Source organism: Saccopteryx bilineata, chromosome 4 (assembly GCF_036850765.1).
Source record: "Saccopteryx bilineata isolate mSacBil1 chromosome 4, mSacBil1_pri_phased_curated, whole genome shotgun sequence".
Lineage (NCBI taxonomy): Eukaryota > Metazoa > Chordata > Mammalia > Chiroptera > Emballonuridae > Saccopteryx > Saccopteryx bilineata.
Window position 1 is genome coordinate 191,705,530 of NC_089493.1, and position 17,481 is coordinate 191,723,010.

At 58.1% G+C, this 17,481-nt stretch overlaps 1 protein-coding gene across 1 annotated transcript; it reads left to right on the top strand.

Moving 5' to 3' along the window:
- The first annotated feature begins 7,342 nt into the window (after positions 1–7,342).
- TLX3 (T cell leukemia homeobox 3) lies at positions 7,343–9,531 on the top strand. Its single transcript, XM_066277549.1, has 3 exons — positions 7,343–7,778; positions 8,131–8,374; positions 9,321–9,531. Exons 1-3 carry the CDS (start codon positions 7,358–7,360, stop codon positions 9,529–9,531), a joined length of 876 nt encoding a protein of 291 aa, XP_066133646.1. The 5' UTR covers positions 7,343–7,357.
- The last annotated feature ends 7,950 nt before the right edge of the window (positions 9,532–17,481 follow it).

Genomic DNA, 17,481 nt, shown 5'->3' on the forward strand with positions numbered 1-17,481 from the left:
AATCAGGTCAGCCTGACTCCAAAACTCATGTTCTGCCTGACCTGTGGTGGCGCAGTGGATAACGCATCGACCTGGAAATGCTGAGGTCACCGGTTCGAAACCCTGGGCTTGCCTGGTCAAGGCACATATGGGAGTTGATGCTTCCAGCTCCTCCCCCCTTCTCTCTCTCTGTCTCTCTCTCTCTCCCTCTCTCTCTCCTCTCTAAAAATGAATAAAGAAAAAAAAAACTCATGTTCTTTTCTACCTTAATCCCTTAAACTAGGTCCTGCCGGCCAGGCTTTGGGGTTAGTAGGGCAGGGGGGTGCATCTGGAACCCTTTGGGACGCCCAGATGGGGCTGTGCCCCCTCCCAAAGAAAGGCCAGTCCCATACCTGAGCCCTGGGGTGCTGTGTCTGTGTGCTCGGCCACCAATCCCTCCTCCTCCTCCTCCATGAACCTTATAAAATCATTCCTGAGACTTTTTAATGTTTTATTGAGGTGCAAGTTTACGATGACAGCAAACCTTTCAAACTACAGCAAGAGTAACCTGCCTCCCTGGCATATTAAAAAATAATGTTAGTGTCGATTTTTACGTCCCATAGTTTTGGATTGCTGATAAGAGTGCTTCCTTGACAAGATTCTTCTTGAGGTTTACAGAAAGCATAATAAAATATGTAAGTTACATTTCCACAAACAAAAGCTATAACATAAGTTATTTATAAGTGTGAGATACAAACAGTATCACGATAAATAAACCATAAAGGGTACCTGCAACATCCATCTTAATGTAATTTGCCCAACAAAAGTGTTGAAACGAAGTCAAATTTAGTAGAGAAATCTGTCAGGAAAAGAGGAAAGTTGGAGAACACAGGACGGGTGGGGGGGGGGGAATGGCCACTGGGTGGTGGGAGTACACGACAGCGTGAGATGGGGTGAGATGGGGTTCAGGGGCCCCACAGCAGGCCTGTCACCTGCGCCTGCCCTCGGTGCTTGCGCACACACTGACCGGGGTCCCTGCCACCTGCACCTGCTGCTGCACATGCCTTCTGCATCCTTTACCAGCCCTGTCCCCGGGAGAGGTGTCTCCTCCCTTTTCTCGTCTTTCAGCCTCTTCTAGTCCCCAGTGCAGCCAGCCCCCTCAGGCCGCTGCCAGCCGCCCTGCCAGGCTGCGTCCTCAAGGCCAGGGCCCGGGTCTGACTCAGCACAAGGATCCTGGAAAGCGTTCATTCACTTACCACAGAGCGAGCAGTGAATGAGACCCAGTCTCTGCCCTCAGACAGCTGGCGAGCAGGATGAACACCCTCTCTGTTCCAAAGGCAACAAGAGCAAGGGTGGAAATCGGCAGGAACAGGGAATGCCGGGAGGGGGGCTGCTGGGGAGCAGGGGCAGGGAGACCAGGGCTGACCTGGGAATCCAGGGGTGGGAGGCACCAGCCATGGAGCTGGGGGGCAGGGGCAGAGAGGCCAGGGCTGACCTGGGTATCCAGGGGTGGGGGGCACCAGCCGTGGAGCTGGGGAGCAGGGGCAGAGGGGCCGGGGCTGACCTGGGTATCCAGGGGTGGGGGGGCACCAGCCGTGGAGCTGGGGAGCAGGGGCAGGGAGGACAGAGCTGACCTGGGTATCCAGGGGTGGGGGGGCACCAGCCATGGAGCTGGGGAGCAGGGGCAGAGGGGCCAGGGCTGACCTGGGTATCCAGGGGTGGGAGGCACCAGCCGTGGAGCTGGGGGGCAGGGGCAGAGAGGCCAGGGCTGACCTGGGTATCCAGGGGTGGGGAGGCACCGGCCATGGAGCTGGGGAGCAGGGGCAGAGGGGCCGGGGCTGACCTGGGTATCCAGGGGTGGGGAGGCACCAGCCATGGAGCTGGGGAGCAGGGGCAGAGGGGCCAGGGCTGACCTGGGTATCCAGGGGTGGGGGGGCACCAGCCGTGGAGCTGGGGAGCAGGGGCAGGGAGGACAGAGCTGACCTGGGTATCCAGGGGTGGGGGGGCACCAGCCATGGAGCTGGGGAGCAGGGGCAGAGGGGCCAGGGCTGACCTGGGTATCCAGGGGTGGGAGGCACCAGCCGTGGAGCTGGGGGGCAGGGGCAGAGAGGCCAGGGCTGACCTGGGTATCCAGGGGTGGGGAGGCACCGGCCGTGGAGCTGGGGAGCAGGGGCAGAGGGGCCGGGGCTGACCTGGGTATCCAGGGGTGGGGAGGCACCGGCCATGGAGCTGGGGGGCAGGGGCAGAGGGGCCGGGGCTGACCTGGGTATCCAGGGGTGGGAGGCACCAGCCGTGGAGCTGGGGGCAGGGGCAGAGGGGCCGGGGCTGACCTGAGTATCCAGGGGTGGGGGTGAGTGCTGAACTGAGTGAGGCCGATTCCTGGACACACTTCCCACCTCGTTCCCTTACCCCCACCCCACTTCGCCCCTGTCTGACCTTGCTGTGTGCTCTTCAGTTTAATACCCAGACTCTTGATTACCCCAAGCAGGCCAGGTGCTGGGCCCATTCCGGGCACATGGAATCAAGTGCCACCAACACTGTCCTCCTTTGAAGGAACTCCAGGCCAGCGGGAGAGACAGAGTGAGCCCCACCACAGCCAGCCTCACCCCACTCCTGGGCCCCTTTACCCGGATCCTCCACTGATTCCCACCCTCACTGGGTCCTGAGACAGAGAATCCTTACTGCTTGCTCCCAGAGGGGAACCAGGGATATGACGTAAAGGGAGAAGCATGAGCTTTGTAGACAAGACAGTCCTGAGTTCAAATCCCAGTCCCATCGTCCTAACTGCATGCCTTGGGCAAGGGACTTCCCTTCGCTAGACCGACTGTCCTTTAAGTCTCATGACTTGGGGGGCTTCCTTAGGCGCGTACGGCACCAGGTGGCCTTTGCCTCCCGCCAGCTGGCAGAGTCGTGGGCCCTTCTAGACCTCAGGAGGGTCCTTCCCGCACCCCCCCCCCATCGGAGGAGGCAGTGATGACGAGCTCAAGCTGCATTACTCTACTATGCGGTGGGGAAACCGAGGCCCAGAGTTGGGACATGGTTCAGAAAATCTGCATAGGGACCCCATAGAAAATACTTGTGGAGCAAATGAACGAATGAGCAATAGCCTTCCATTGTGAGGACTGCAAGGGCCTCCGGAGCCTCCTCACTTGCGTGTGTGAGTAAAGAAGGGAGGGTAGGTAGGCGAGTGACCTGTGACATGGCATGTGCACCAAGTTATGTGTTAGTGTCTTTGTCTCTGGAAGTTGTCCGTTGTATTTTCATTCATCTTTCAAATAGAGCTGATGATCTAAGTATGTTTAGGAGCCCTGATTCAATCTCTACCTCATTTTACAGACAGGGAAATGGAGTTCAATTCACACAGGGAGTCAGTGGCAGAGTGAGCACCCTGCCCATGGGTAGCTGGGAATTCCAACATCCAGCCTCTCATCCCTGAAACCTTCCCCCTCGTATCTGAGTCCCAGCAAGGCCTCCACCAACTCTGTTGTTTCTGGGGAATTATACAGAATTCCCTGCATCCAGAAGTCCTCCCAAACTCAGGAGACGCAGCTCCCAGTCCCCAGTGTTTAAAATTCTGATTGTGTGTGTGTGTGCGTGTGATTGTTCAATGGATAGCAGGTAAGCAGGGACAGTAAAATTACAATCTCAGGAACAAAAAATATACATCAAAACATTTGGGCAGGGCCCTGGCCAGTTGGCTCAGTGGTAGAGCGTCGGCCCAGTGTGTGGAAGTCCCAGGTTCGATTCCTGGCCAGGGCACACAGGAGAAGCGCCCATCTGCTTCTCTACCCCTCCCCCTCTCCTTCCTCTCTGTCTCTCTCTTCCCCTCCCACAGCCAAGGCTCCATTGGAACAAAGTTGGCCCTGGTGCTGAGGATGGCTCCATAGCCTCTGCCTCAGGTGCTAGAATGGCTCCAGTTGCAACAGAGCAATGCCCCAGATGAGCAGAGCATCGCCTCCTGGTGGGCATGCCGGGTGGATCTGAGTCAGGTGCACGTGGGAGTCTGTCTCTCTGCCTCTTGGCTTCTCACTTCAGGAAAAAAAAAAAACACATTTGGCCAAAAAAGTGCTTAAAGGTAACTTTATGGCCATAAATAGTTTTGTTTTTTTTAAAGAAAGATTGAAAAAAATTAACTAAATATTTACACCAACAAAGAAATTAATAAAAATGAATCAAAATATTCCTGAAAGATGACATAAAAAAGAAAACAATGAAATAAACATAAAATAAACTAGGCAAACCTTTGGCAAGTAAGGTCAAAAGGCACAACTAAATAAAGCTGAGAACAAAACGCAGGTGATAGTAATTCAGCTTCACAAGAGAGTTTCAGACGATGAGAGAGTATTTCCACAGTGTGATAACAATGAATCTGGAAACTTGGATGAAATGGATAATATTCCGGGTACTGGCTTCCAAATTTGAATGCGCATCAGCGTCACCTGGAGGGCTTGTTAAGTCAGATTGCCGAGCCCCACCCCAGCTTCTGAGCCCGTGGTTCTGGGCCGGGGTCCAAGACTGTGCGTTACTAACGAATCCCTAGGCAAGGCTGCTATTGCTGCTGATCCAGGGACGTATTTTGAGGACCACTGTCCCAGGGCTTATAACTGCCCCGTTTGCTCCCCTGCCAGACAGCTCTGCCCTGTCTGGATTGGGAAAGGGGGTCTATGACTGTTGGCCCGAAGTGCCCACTGCTGGGTGACGGAAACCTAAGGTCTCAGAAAGCCAAGGCGCTGTGCTGAATGCTTTCACACAGAAGAGTTTATGTAATCCCAGGACATTGGTATCTTTGCTTTATCAGACAGGGAAACAGAGACACAGAGAGGTGGGAATCCAATTCCTCCGCACTGAGCCACTCTCCGTGCCCTGGGAGTAATGTCCATGTCACACCTTTCTCCTGAATTCTGTGCCCACCTTCTGCCCTGTGGGGTGGGCCTCTTATCCCAATTTAACAGACCAGCAAGTGGCAAGGACAGGCCTGGGACCCAGGGCTCTGGAAGCCAGAGGGCAGTGGAACTAGTGAGGCGCCAACACCAGCCCCCGAGTGGGACGGCTGGAGTCCCACGAGCTCTCTGACCCTCAGTTCCCTCATCGGGTAGACACTGTGGCCAATAACAGTCCTCTCCTCTCAGGATCCTTGTGAGGGACAAGTGCCACTTCCTGCCTGGCACACACCAAGTCCTCAGCCTGCAGTGGCCGTGCTGCTGTCCTTGAAGTATTCTTATCCAACTGCCCGTTTCTACCAGGCTCCTCCACCGACCCCATCTCACTACTTCTCTCAGCCCCCTGGGGGTAGCTGCTACCCTTTCTGTTTCACAAATAAGGAAAATGAGGCTCCAGCAGGGGCAGTGAGGGACCAAACAGCCCCTGGACAACCAGTGGCAGAGCCCGAACTAGAAGCGGAGGCCCTCAGCTCCAGAGCAATGGTTTCCACTCCAGATGAGGGTCTCTGCCCGCGGAGGGAGCGGATGAGGCCCAGCCCAGGCTGCGTTCCTCACCCCTCACTGCTCAGCAGCCTCCTTCTCCCCACCCAGCAGTGAGGTTCCGCAAGGGCCAGAGACTTGCCCAAGGTCACACAGCCGACAGTAACCTAACTCAGAGACCCACGCCTTAAGATTGCAAATCCTGTAGCCTCTTGTCTGCAGATTATTAAGAAGAAACCCCAACATGCTTCCTCCTCCGCTTCCTGGTTTTCTGAGACTGAGCCCACGGGAGACAAATACATCCTTCTCCCCAGGATGCGGAGCCTCCGCAAATAAAATAAAACAGCAAACAAATAAACAAGAATCATAACATTCATCCATCAACCATCACGCTGGGGGGTTGGGGGGAACAGCCGCTGGATGGCCAGCGTGCAGGCCCTAAGTCCTGGGCTCTCGGTGCCTCACTCCCGGCTCACGACAGTCCCCCAATGCACGCACTGCCTTCTTTACAAACAAGACTGAAGCCTAAAGAAAAGACATGGACTCACTTGCTCAAGGTCGCTCAGCTAGGAAGTGACGGACCCCAGTTAAAACTCATGTCTGGCCAACCGCACATCCGACCTCTAGCCACCTCCGCAAGGCGGGGACCGTGAGTTAGAGGCCTGGCTAGGGGGTGAAGCAGTCGGTTTGCACCTGGCGATTTAAGAACTAGCGGGTAGAAAACTATTCCGTGTGTCTCCCCCAGGGGAGACAGCTGAGGCTGGGGAGGGGAGTGGGGTGAACGCCCCGCGCGCGGTCCCGTCCACAGTGTGCCCCTCGGCCTGCATGGACAGACCCCGAGGGCGCGAGCAAAGCAGGGAGCGTTTCCAGCGCCCAGGCGGCACTGGAGCAAGAGGAACTCGCTGCTCTTTACCCAAAGAAATACCGCTCTTTGCTCTAAATATGAGCCACCCTCGCCCTTGCCCCTTGAGAACCCTAGGTTTCCACACCAGCCGCGCCAACGAGCGGGTCCCACGCGCGACCAACAATCCCGTTATCTTGCTACGAATTTCGAGTGGCCGGATCCCCGCTCCCCACTGGGCAACCCCAGATCCCTAGCCCAGCCGGGCCTGGCACGCGTGGGCACCTGTGAGTCACTCGTCGGTACGCCTGGTGGGAGCCAGGGAGTGTCTCCAAAGTGGTCGCGGCGCCGCGGCCGAAGGCCAGGCGGGGCTGCATTCTGCCCACGCGGGTCGGTGTCCTCTGGAACGCGGAGCACGCCGCGGTACTCGCGTCACCCCTCGCGCAAGGAGCGCAGAGCTTGCGTCCTGGAGCGCGCCCCTTTCGTTGCTCCTGTAGCGCTGGAGTGTCCGAGACGCTTCCGCGTATCTGCAGGGTCGTTCCGGGGTGGCAACGCCATTGCAATTGAGAGGATTCTTAGGGTTTGGTTTATGCTCAGATAAAAAATAAAAAAAAAAAATTGGAAGAAAACGAAAACCCCCTCATCAAAGGACAATTTCACTAGCAGAGCATCCTGACAGGCCCCGCACGGCGGCGGGGAAGCGGCCCAGACCCGGCGGAGCGGGGAGCGTCTGCTAATTGCAGCTTCGTTAGATTTCGGATTTGGGAGGCTGCGGTTCGGGCGCTAATATCCGCCGCCCATTATCCAGGCTAATAAATTTGACCTATTGTTCGTTTGTTAAAATGATGTCACCTTGGAACAGTCCCTAAGCTCCTATTTCCATGAATTAGGCCTTTATTGAAAGCCGGGAGCCAATGGGAGGAGAGAGGCTTGTTGATCGCAGCCAATGGCTGCGGCGGGAGAGGAATTAGCAGCGGAAACTCCAGGTTCGGTTCAAGAAAGATGACACAGAGCCTGTCGGGCCCGCGCACTCTTGGCAAAGTTTCAGTGCGAGGAGAGGCGCCGGGCGCTCCATGGCCGCGCCGTAACGGGGACCCAGCCGCCTCCCCGCCCAGCCCAGCCCTTCCGCCCGCCCAGGATGGAGGCGCCCGCCAGCGCGCAGACCCCGCACCCGCATGAGCCCATCAGCTTCGGCATCGACCAGATCCTCAACAGCCCGGACCAGGACAGCGCACCAGCCCCGAGGGGCCCCGACGGCGCCAGCTACCTGGGAGGGCCCCCGGGGGGCCGTCCGGGCGCCACATACCCGTCTCTGCCCGCCTCCTTTGCCAGCCTCGGCGCGCCCTTCGAGGACGCGGGATCTTACAGTGTCAACTTGAGCCTGGCGCCCGCCGGCGTGATCCGGGTGCCAGCGCACAGGCCGTTGCCCGGAGCCGTGCCGCCGCCTCTGCCTAGCGCACTGCCCGCCATGCCCTCCGTGCCCGCGGTCTCCAGCCTGGGCGGCCTCAATTTCCCCTGGATGGAGAGCAGCCGCCGCTTCGTGAAAGATCGCTTCACAGGTGAGCAGGGCGGGCGAACAGTTGCTGGGCCTCGGCCCTCCCGGGGCCAGAGGCGCCACGCCCTATGTGCTCCACTCGGGGAAGCAATTCCGGAGGCCCAAGCGCGGCGGAGGCCTCAGTGCCCGGTGCCCCGGGCAACCGCAGGGGGAGGAAAACCAGGGAGTTCGGGGAAATAAACCTCTGCCCAGGGAATAGGGGGGCATCTCCCAAGCGGCTTGGTGCCGCTGGGTACGCAAGGGACCAACGAAATAGCGGAGCGTTCTGCGCCCCACCGGGCGGCACGGGGTCTCCATGGGCCCTGAACGGCAGTGGAGCCGGGCTGGGCCTCAGGGGGCCTCGTGTGTCTCCGCAGCGGCGGCGGCGCTCACGCCCTTCACGGTGACCCGGCGCATCGGCCACCCCTATCAGAACAGGACGCCGCCCAAGCGTAAGAAGCCGCGCACATCCTTTTCTCGGGTGCAGATCTGTGAGCTGGAAAAGCGCTTCCACCGCCAGAAGTACCTGGCCTCCGCCGAGAGGGCGGCGCTCGCCAAGTCCCTCAAAATGACGGACGCGCAGGTCAAGACCTGGTTCCAAAACCGGAGGACCAAGTGGCGGTGAGCGAGGCCCAGCCTGGCCCACCCTGGGCCCGCCCTCAACCCGCCCCGCGCCGCAGCCCGCGCTCTGCCCATCCGGCGCGACCCCTACCTACCTGCCCGGCCAGGGCCGCGCGTCTCCCCCACCCCTTTCCCCGCACCCCCGTCCCGCCTTCCCAGGTGTTACTCTCCTTTCTCTCCTTCCTGTCAGCCTGTGTTTCCGTCCCCACTCTCTCGCGCCTCCATAGCCATTCCTACGTTGCTCTCTTGCTCCCCTCCAACTCTCTCCGTGTCTCATTGCATCTCTTTCGCTCGCTCGTTCGGCTTCCTCTCACCTGCCCATTCCCCAACCCCCCCCTCACCCCCGGGGGCTCCTCGCACCCCCCTCCTCCCTCCCGCTGGTCTTCTCGGATTTCCAACCATCGCGTGGGCTCCAGCTTCCCAACCCGACTCCAACCCCGTGTTTATACGATCCCTGTTTCCATCCAACCCGTGAGCGGCGAAGCGTCCTGAAAGCAGGGTTCGAGCGAGACAGGGCCTGAGAGAGCTGGATGAGGCTGACCCCGCCCGGGGACCGCGCACGGGTGGTGCAGGGCCAGCTCGCCCACCCGCGGAGCCCAGTGGCTCGGCTGCCCGCAGGGCCAAGTCAGTTACACGTCCGCCCAGCCCTTTTTTTGTCCCGCAAAAGAAACAATCTTTGTTGTTGGCCAAGTCACCATACCCAGGCGTGCAGGTGGGCAGCGGGCAGAGTCCCCTCCCAGAGACCGCCCGATGCACCACCAACACCAGCGACCCACCCACTCCCGGGGCGTGCAGGCCGCTAGCACACAGAGCGGGCCGGGAAGCAGACGGGCTGCGCGCCCGGAGGCTCCCGCCTGGCCTCGGCTCCCGGGAGGGCTGGAGACCGCTGGCGGCCCCGCCGGGCCGGGCGCCTGACAGCGCTGTCCCTCTCCCTCCCCCGGTGCAGGCGGCAGACGGCGGAGGAGCGGGAGGCGGAGCGGCAGCAGGCGAGCCGGCTCATGCTGCAGCTGCAACACGACGCCTTCCAAAAGAGCCTCAACGACTCCATCCAGCCCGACCCGCTCTGTCTGCACAACTCGTCGCTCTTTGCTCTGCAGAATCTGCAGCCCTGGGAGGAAGACAGCTCCAAAGTCCCCGCCGTCACCTCCCTGGTCTGAGCTCCCGGAGCGCAAGGTCGCCAAGGATCGCTGCCCCCATGCGGTGGGGCGCCTCGGGCCACCAGCCGGGCTGGGGGGAAACCGGGGCCGGGGCCGTCAAGCTCTCGGAGGCCCGGGGCGCGGCCGCATGCCTGCGGGCCGCGGAGGGGGGCTGGGCCCGGGCTCCGCGCGGCTGCACAATCGAGCCCCCGCCCCGCGCCCATTCCGCCCCGGGCCCGGGCCTGACAAAGAAAGCGCCTTATGTTTCTCCGCCCCACGCCCGCACCTCCGGGCCGGGCGCCTGTATTATACTTTGTACTTTTGCCCGAACGTGTAAATAATAAAAGTTTCGGCTTTTTTTTTTTTTTTTTTTTTTTTTTTTTAAGAAGCCGGCCACCTGCTTCCCTCGCGAGGGCCTCTGAAGGAGGGGCGGCTGGCCAGGTGGTTAAGGGAAGCGCCAGGAGCTTGGGGCAACCCTGCGTTTAGGCAGGGTCCGCTCACTCCTCTCCTTTCCGTTCCTTTTATTTAAGTCGTTTTTATTTAATAAAAAAAGTTAGCTATTTCACTTAACGCCGCTTTTATTTCGTTTTCGTTCCAATAATGCTCGGCGACCCCTGGCCTGTGCCCACCACTAACGGCGGTCGAGGCCGCGCGAGCCACGGTGTGTGGGGCGCATTCGTCCGTATTCGGCTCAGCTCGAAGCCAGAGGCGGCCCCGCGGAAGGATCCGCGGCGCAGGTCAGTGCGTGTCGGCTGCCGGCAGTCGGGGTGCCCGCGGAATGGGATAAGGGGTAGGTGGGGAGAGCCCTTGGCCTAGAAGAAGTGACCAGCGCCAGAGCTGGGGAGTGAAAGGCCACCCCAGGTCAAATCCTCCCTCCTAGGGGGTGGTAGGCACGTTGATCTCGGAGGTCAGGAGATACAGAACCTCCCCACCACACTCCCCAGGCAGCAGCCCACTGTCCACTGTTTTTCCAGTGAGGCCTAAAAGAGACCGTGGGCGGCCCCACCTACTGGCAGTAGGCGATCTGGGCGCCTTGCGGGAGGGCTGTGCTTAGAGTGGGTGCGCACTGTGGGTCTCCAAGTACTCATCGTCTGGGTACTTTTACAGCGCACGATCGCAGGACACCCGCGCTTTTAGGTTTCGTGGGACTACAACAGGTAGAGCGTGACGTCATGTGATGTCACTGCAGCCTCTGTAGTGGGGGGGCAGCGCCAGGACTGCCCAGAACCCCAAGCCCCGATGTGAAAAAGGAGTGGCTGGCCCAGTCCACCCCTCGTTACCTGGGCTCGAAAACAAGAAGTTTGGGGATCATGGGGTTGGCAGCAGGTGGCCCCTTCCAGCCAGGACACCCTCCAAGCGGCTGTGAACATTTCCTCTTGCTTTGTCCGTGCTTTTTCTTTTCATCGTTCTCCCTTTCCGTCTTTAAAAAAATTTTTTTCTCTTACTTCTGGCCTCTTCATTTCTATCTCTATGTTCTCTATTCCCTCCTCTGTGTTCCTCTCGGTCTCTGTGGGACGGTATCTTTTTCCATTTCTTTAAAGTTCTATGCTTCTCTATACAGTTGGTTTTCTATTGCTTTTAGTTTCTCTGACTCTGTCATCTCCTCTCTTCCTCGCCCTTCCTCTCTCCGTTTCCGACTCTGACACCTCCTGTCCCTAGGTTTCTCTTTCTGTCTCTCTCCTCTTCTGTCCTTTTTGTTTTGCTCTTTCTCATCCTTACAGATCTCTTTGCCTCTCTCTCTGTCCCGCTCCTTGCCTCTTGCCTCCAGGCTGGGGTCCCAGTAGCTCCCTGAACTAAACCCACGGGGCGCTTTTCCCGAGGCCCAGTAGCAGCCTGCCCTCCTCTGATCTCCAGCTCCGGGAAGCCGCGCAGGCACCCTGCGAGATCCGGGGTGGGGCGCCTTCGTTGTACCCGGACCGCGGGATTATCTGCACTGGCCGGGCTGGAGGGACAGGAGGGAGTCTAAGAAACACAGCTGGGTATCCCAGCGTTCCTGCCCTCACCTCCACCTCCAAGCTCGACTAATCTGGGAGCTGGGTCTCCGGGGACTTCAAGACGTCCCAGAGAGGGCCTAGGGCGACTCGGAGATGCTTGCCTCTTCCGTGGGTGTTTACCTGAAATGTGTCTGTCTTCCCCGCTGAAAAGCCTGATGAACGCGGTCATTGGCATGCGAAGGGTTGGCCCTTTGGCTGGGGCCTTGAGCATCCAAGAACCAGAGCGATTTTTTTGTTTTGTTTTGTTTTGTTTGCCGTTGCTGGCCAAACGAGCAGCCTTTTCTTCGGGGACTGCTGTCACTTTCCAATTTCCCTCGCTTTCATTCTATTTCTCTATAACAGTAAGCTAAGTGGTTTTTATAAATCATTTTTGTGGTTTTGCCAGGGTGACCCTCGATTTGGGGGCCTTTTGGGGGGAAACACGTGCGTATTTTTCTTTCTCTCTGTTGCCTCGCTCTGCGTAAAAGGTCTCAGACCGCGAGGACCAGCCCAGGTCGGGTAGGCCCAGGGATGGGGACCTAGTCTCAGTGCGGCCCTGGGGGGGGCCCAGGCTTCCCCCCTCCCCAGGGCCTCTGCTGCGTTCCCCCTTTCTGAGAACTTTGCTCGACCCAAGGCTTGCCCAAGCAGAGACGGGTCAGGAGTATCTTCGAGTGAAGGGGTTGAACCCACTTGTGTGGGACCTGGTTGCCGCTCTGTGCCCACCCAAAGCCATGCGGGCGCCCCCAGCGCGTTGGAGCGATTGCTGAGCTACGCGAGGGTGTTTGAAGTGCCTGGCCGCCTCCTCCTGAAGCGTAAAGCCTGGAGGTCGCTACTTTCCACTGTGGCTGCGCCATCATAATAGATCCGTAATAATAGATCCCGAGGACGCGGCGTTGAGGGACACAGTTCCCAGTCCCGTCCCCTCCCCCACCCCACCCCGTTAGGAGGGGAGGCAGAGTCGGGGCGCAGAAATGTCCGGATCAGGTAGGCGCCCCCAAGGCTGAGTTCAGGAGAAAGACCTAGGAGGAGGCCAAGAGGCCCACACGGGCTTCTACGCGATCCTCACCCAACATTAGGGCCACTTTGGCCCGAGGAAGCGACCGAGGCCCCGGCGAGAAGTCGCTGCCCTCTGGGCCAGAGCTGGGGGCCCGGAGCTGGAGACTTCGCCCCGCTGGCGTCCCCCGCAGCTTGCCCTGGCCTCCGTTCGAGAGTCTCTAAAGCCGAACCATTTTACCGACTCAGGACAGGGAGGCAGGAGGCAGCCTCCCGGCCAGGAGGGCTGGTCCTTGCTGGCCCTCCTGATGCGCAGGTCTGGGGGCGCCGCCCGCAGATGGGGAGGCCTGGGTCCTAGGAGTCGGCAAAGTGGATCAAGGAGGATCGAGGCTGCCCGGCCCAGGACGAGTAGTTAGGCCCCGCTCAGCTCTCCCCGGGAGGCCCCGCGGCGGTGGATCTGGAGTTGGGGAGGAGGTATTGCAGTGGGACGTGGTCGAAACAGAGACAGACAGATAGGCCGGCACTCGCGGCCAGCATGTGGGAGTGACTCCCCTTCCGCGGACCCCTGTACAGCACCGCCGGGAACCGCGCGCCTTCTGTGCTTTACAGAGACTGAACCACATCTCTACCAGGCGGGGATGCTTCTGGAAAAACTAATGCTCCACGAAGTTCAGAAAGTAGTTCTGGGTCGCGCAGTGGCAAGGACCTGCGCTCTTGCCTCCAGACCAGGGGCTCTCTCTAACACTTGGGAGGAAAGAGAGGCTTTGCCCAGGGAGGGCTTCAGAGGCGGCCCAGCGGCACCTGTAGCCGCCCTGACCCTAGGCCCGTGAGTCTAGATGGGCAGAAGCCCGCTCCGACTTGGGCGGCCTTGGTCCGGGAGTTCCTAGGTGGACCAGCGTCGCTTGCCTCCCCAGCCCGAGCGCGCGCCTCCGTGCAGGAGCTGGGAGACGAAGGCGCGGCCGCCTCCGATCCGAGAGGAGACCCGGAGGCCCCGCTGCGCCCCTGGGCCAGGCAACCTACGCCCGCTTGCCTTAGCGAGCAGCTGGAGGCCGAGGCGCTTGGCGCGCGGACCCCCGTCCGGAGGACGCGAGACCTTGCCAGGTAGATTCGGCCGCCGGCTCTGCGGTTCTCGCAGCCGGAGCCCCGGCGGCCGCAGGCGGTGCGCGTCTGTTCCGCAGCGCTTTTCGGAAAGTCGTCTTCCCGCCCAGACCGCCTAGCCTGGGACCCGGCCTAGGTCCTGGGAACCTTCGCCAAAATCCTAACCTCGGCCTCAGCGCAGCTAAAACGCAGCCCAAGGCGGAGAGCGGCGCGTGGCACGGGCGCTGCGTCCCTGAGCGGTGGCGGTGCCTCCACACCCTAGGAAGGCTTCTAACGAAAACTCCGCGGGCCGCGGCGAGGTCTCCTCATTCCCAAGCGCCCACTTCTTTATAAGCCTCTCCTCTCAGCGACGCCCAGACCCAGTCGCGAAATTTCTTTTAGTTCAGACACGCAAAAGCCGGCCTAATTGCCGGCTGCCTTCCCCTCCTGTCACCCTGCCGCTGGTCCACGGAGTCCGCCGCTGAACTCTGTCACTCCCTTGCCCTGTGGCCATGAACGAGTGACCTATCTCCGTGCTTTGGTCTCCTCATCTGTAAAATTAGGACTCTCTAGTCATTAAGGACTCTTCCGGTGAGAGTCAGAAAGAAGGAAAGAAAGAGGGAGAGAGAGAGAGAGAGAGAGAGAGGAAGGAAAGAAAGAAAGAAAGAAAGAAAGAAAGAAAGAAAGAAAGAAAGAAAGAAGAAAGAATCTATGGCTTATAGTACAACTGATTATCAATTTATTATGAAAACAGAATCATTTCAAACTATATTTATAAATCAGAAATCTAATGGCCTGCCTTCTGACCAGATAGGGGTTTCATCAGACCACGAATGGGCAATGCTCCCCACTTCCACGGATTGTCCCGCCGAGGTCACTAAAGGTGAGGTTGGCAGAGAAGTCTTCCGGAAACTGGGCCTGGCTTGATCTGGTGAGAGGTGTCAGCATCCTGGTGTTACCTGAGATCAGTGGCCATGATCTGCCTCTCGCTTTAGTTGAAATGATCCCACAAAGTTGTTCTTGTGTCAGACCAGCTGCCAGTGAATGAGTTAGTTTATGAAACTTCTTTCACATGTTCCCAACTGGTGTGAAGAGCCAGGGGGTTGGGAGAGAAGAAAATATATATATATATATATATATATATATATATATATATATATATATATATATATATAAACAAAATATTTAGATCAGAGGATTTTACACCTTCCACTATCCCATTGAATTCCTAGAAAGGTCCTGCGTTCCCTTTCTACAAATAAGGGACTCGAGGAGAACACCCAGGCTACCTCCCAGGTTCATCCTGCATCCTAACGCAGCTATGGACGCAAACACGGTCAGGCCTGCTGGCTGGCTATGGGGCCTGGGCCCAGTTGTGTCCGGACCCCACCACAGATTGCTGCCTGGAAAAGCTCCACCGGCCGCGGGGTCATTAGAGAGATTTGTGCTGACCCACACTCCCCCCATTTTAAAGAAGTCAAATCTTCAAATAGAAGAGAGGCTTAGATAGGCTTTAAAAGCCTCCGGATCCCGCTCAGTTCCCGCGCTGGCTGGCTGCCTGGGATGTATTTGCTATCAAGCCCTATTGATCAATGGGTGTATCTGAAACTCTCGAAGGTTTGGAACCGGGTAGACAGCAGCGCACCCCTTGCATCCTTCCTTCCCCATCCAGGAAAAATCCACTCCTCCCTCCTGCCTGCACAGACGCAGCCCGCATAGACCCAGCCCACGGGCGGACACGGAGCGCTCTTGGAGAACGGGGATCCTCTCGGGGAAGGTCTGCGCTCGCCGGTACTAATGGGCAAAACCTGCCCAGACCCTGGGGATGGAGAAGGTGGTGTTGGGCTCAGAAGGGCTCGAGTGAATCTCCAGAATGCTAAACAGCTCGCACTCGCATCTGCTGTCTGGGCCGCCACAGCTGGGACACTTTTGTTCCTGGGAAGTGGCGGGACGAAGGAGGAGGCCGGGTGGAGAGAGCAGAGAGGAAACCCAATCCTGGAAAGAAGCAGAAAGAGGGCCCTGGGAGAGGTTCGCCTTTATTAATGACTGTAGTGTCGAGTGGGTTTGTTGGAGTGGCCCCTCTGCACAGGGATGGGGTCCTGCCCCCAGCTCCCCGGACCCTCACAGCAGCTCCACAGAGCTCTGGCCACCTGTACCGTTCCTGGGGGATGCCCAGAGGCTATGCTTTGTTGAGAGCACGTGCACAATCCCCTGTAATACCTACCCACAACGCCCCTGGGAAATCAGTAGGTGTTATTGTAATCCCCATTTTACAGATGAGGAAACTGAGGCTCTGAGAAGTAACACAACATCCCCAAAGGCCACTCTGTTGCCAGCACTTGAACCTGAGTAGATGAAAAGTATCATCCCTAAATCAGAGTCAAACCAGCACAGGAGGGTCGTATTTACAACAGGATTGCTGTGGCTGCTGCAATCATTACTCCCACCTGGTTCGTGTCTCTTTGGAGTCCCGTGAAGGTGGGTGGGAGGGGTTGGGTTTGTACCTTATCTAAGGGACTCGGGGGTCTTCCGCTGCCCTCTCCCTAAATCCAGACTAAGCAGTGGTTCTACTGAGGCCCTGTGGGTGCGGAGGAGCCACGGTGCAGCCGTGATGTAGCCCATCAGCTGCCAGACCCTGAGGGTTTTCAGCCCAGGGAAGGAAGATGATCCTTCCACGTAGCTTGCCTCCCCCACCAAAATGCTAACGTGTATGGAGCTTTAACAGACCTGGGGTAAAAATCTCAGCTTTACCACCAGCAGCTGTGTGGCCTTGGATGAGTCTCGTGGACTCCCAGAGCCTCAGTGTCCTGTCTGTACCCTGTAAGGACAGACCTCCCTCCTGGGGGCTGAGGGTTGAATGACATAACCCACGGAGCACTTCCCCAGGAGCCTGATGCCCGGTAAGCACGATGATGAAGCACTTACTATTCTCACTACTAGGGGTAGGTGAATTCTCACAAGATAAAGTGTTCCTGGTGGCGTAGAGAGAAGGAAGCCAGCCCAGAGAAGATGAGTAACTTGCTCGCCGTCAGACATTAAGTAGTGGAGCTGGAGTGCAAACCCAGTGAGGTCAGTGTTTGGAGAGCCCTGACTCGCCTCAGTCTGGGCGAAGTCTCCCTACCAAGAACCTTCTAGAAATGGTTAACTGGTTGTAGAAAAGCTTGATTATTCTAAGCAAGAGCAACCAGGTGCACCGCAGCCTTCTGGGGCTTCTGTTTACTTTCGTTGCTAATGTTTTGGCACACGGCAACGGCTCAGTACATGTTTATTAAATAATAGTAAGTAGTATTTCTAGAACATCGACCGTGGGCCAGGCTGCTAAGCATTTTACACAAACGATCCTATCTAACCCTTCAAATAAACCTAGGAAATAGATCCCAATTTGAAAATGAGAAATTCGAGGTTTGGGGACATTTAATGACGGACTGGTGCCCCACGGGGGTATGGGTTAGCCTCTGAGGGCACACCACGTGTGGGCATTGGGCCGTTCCCCCACCCAGTCCTCACAATAATCTTATTTTTAAAACCTTATTTTACGGGTGAGAAAACGAAGGGTCAGCGACTTTCACACGTCTTTGCTGCAGGTCACACAACTGCCAGACCACAACAGTTCTCTCTCTCTCCCAACCCAGGGTGCGCCCACCGGTTTCAAAAGTTGAGATCTTCAGCCAGAGTTGGGGGGTGCTGTAGGGAGAGGGGGCAGACACAGAGGGGTACAGAGGGTGTCCTTCTCACACACAGTGTGGCTTCTCCTCGGCATTTTCTGGACTCTCTGAGGGAGGGGATGTAGTAACAGTTAGTGAGCAGATGACAAAGGGGTGTGTGGCGGGACGATGGATGCAGAGAACGCCGGGCCGGGGTGCGCAGGGGCCCGCGGGCCTGCCCTCCGTGCTCGCGAACAGCCCTGCGGGGGGGGGGGGGGGGGGGG

Coding starts and splice junctions, on each gene's coding strand:
- TLX3 (XM_066277549.1), top strand. CDS start 7,358: ATGGAGGCGCCCGCCAGCGCGCAGACCCCGCACCCGCATGAGCCCATC. Junction 7,779..8,130: donor CGTGAAAGATCGCTTCACAG/GTGAGCAGGGCG, acceptor GTGTCTCCGCAG/CGGCGGCGGCGCTCACGCCC. Junction 8,375..9,320: donor AACCGGAGGACCAAGTGGCG/GTGAGCGAGGCC, acceptor CCCCCGGTGCAG/GCGGCAGACGGCGGAGGAGC.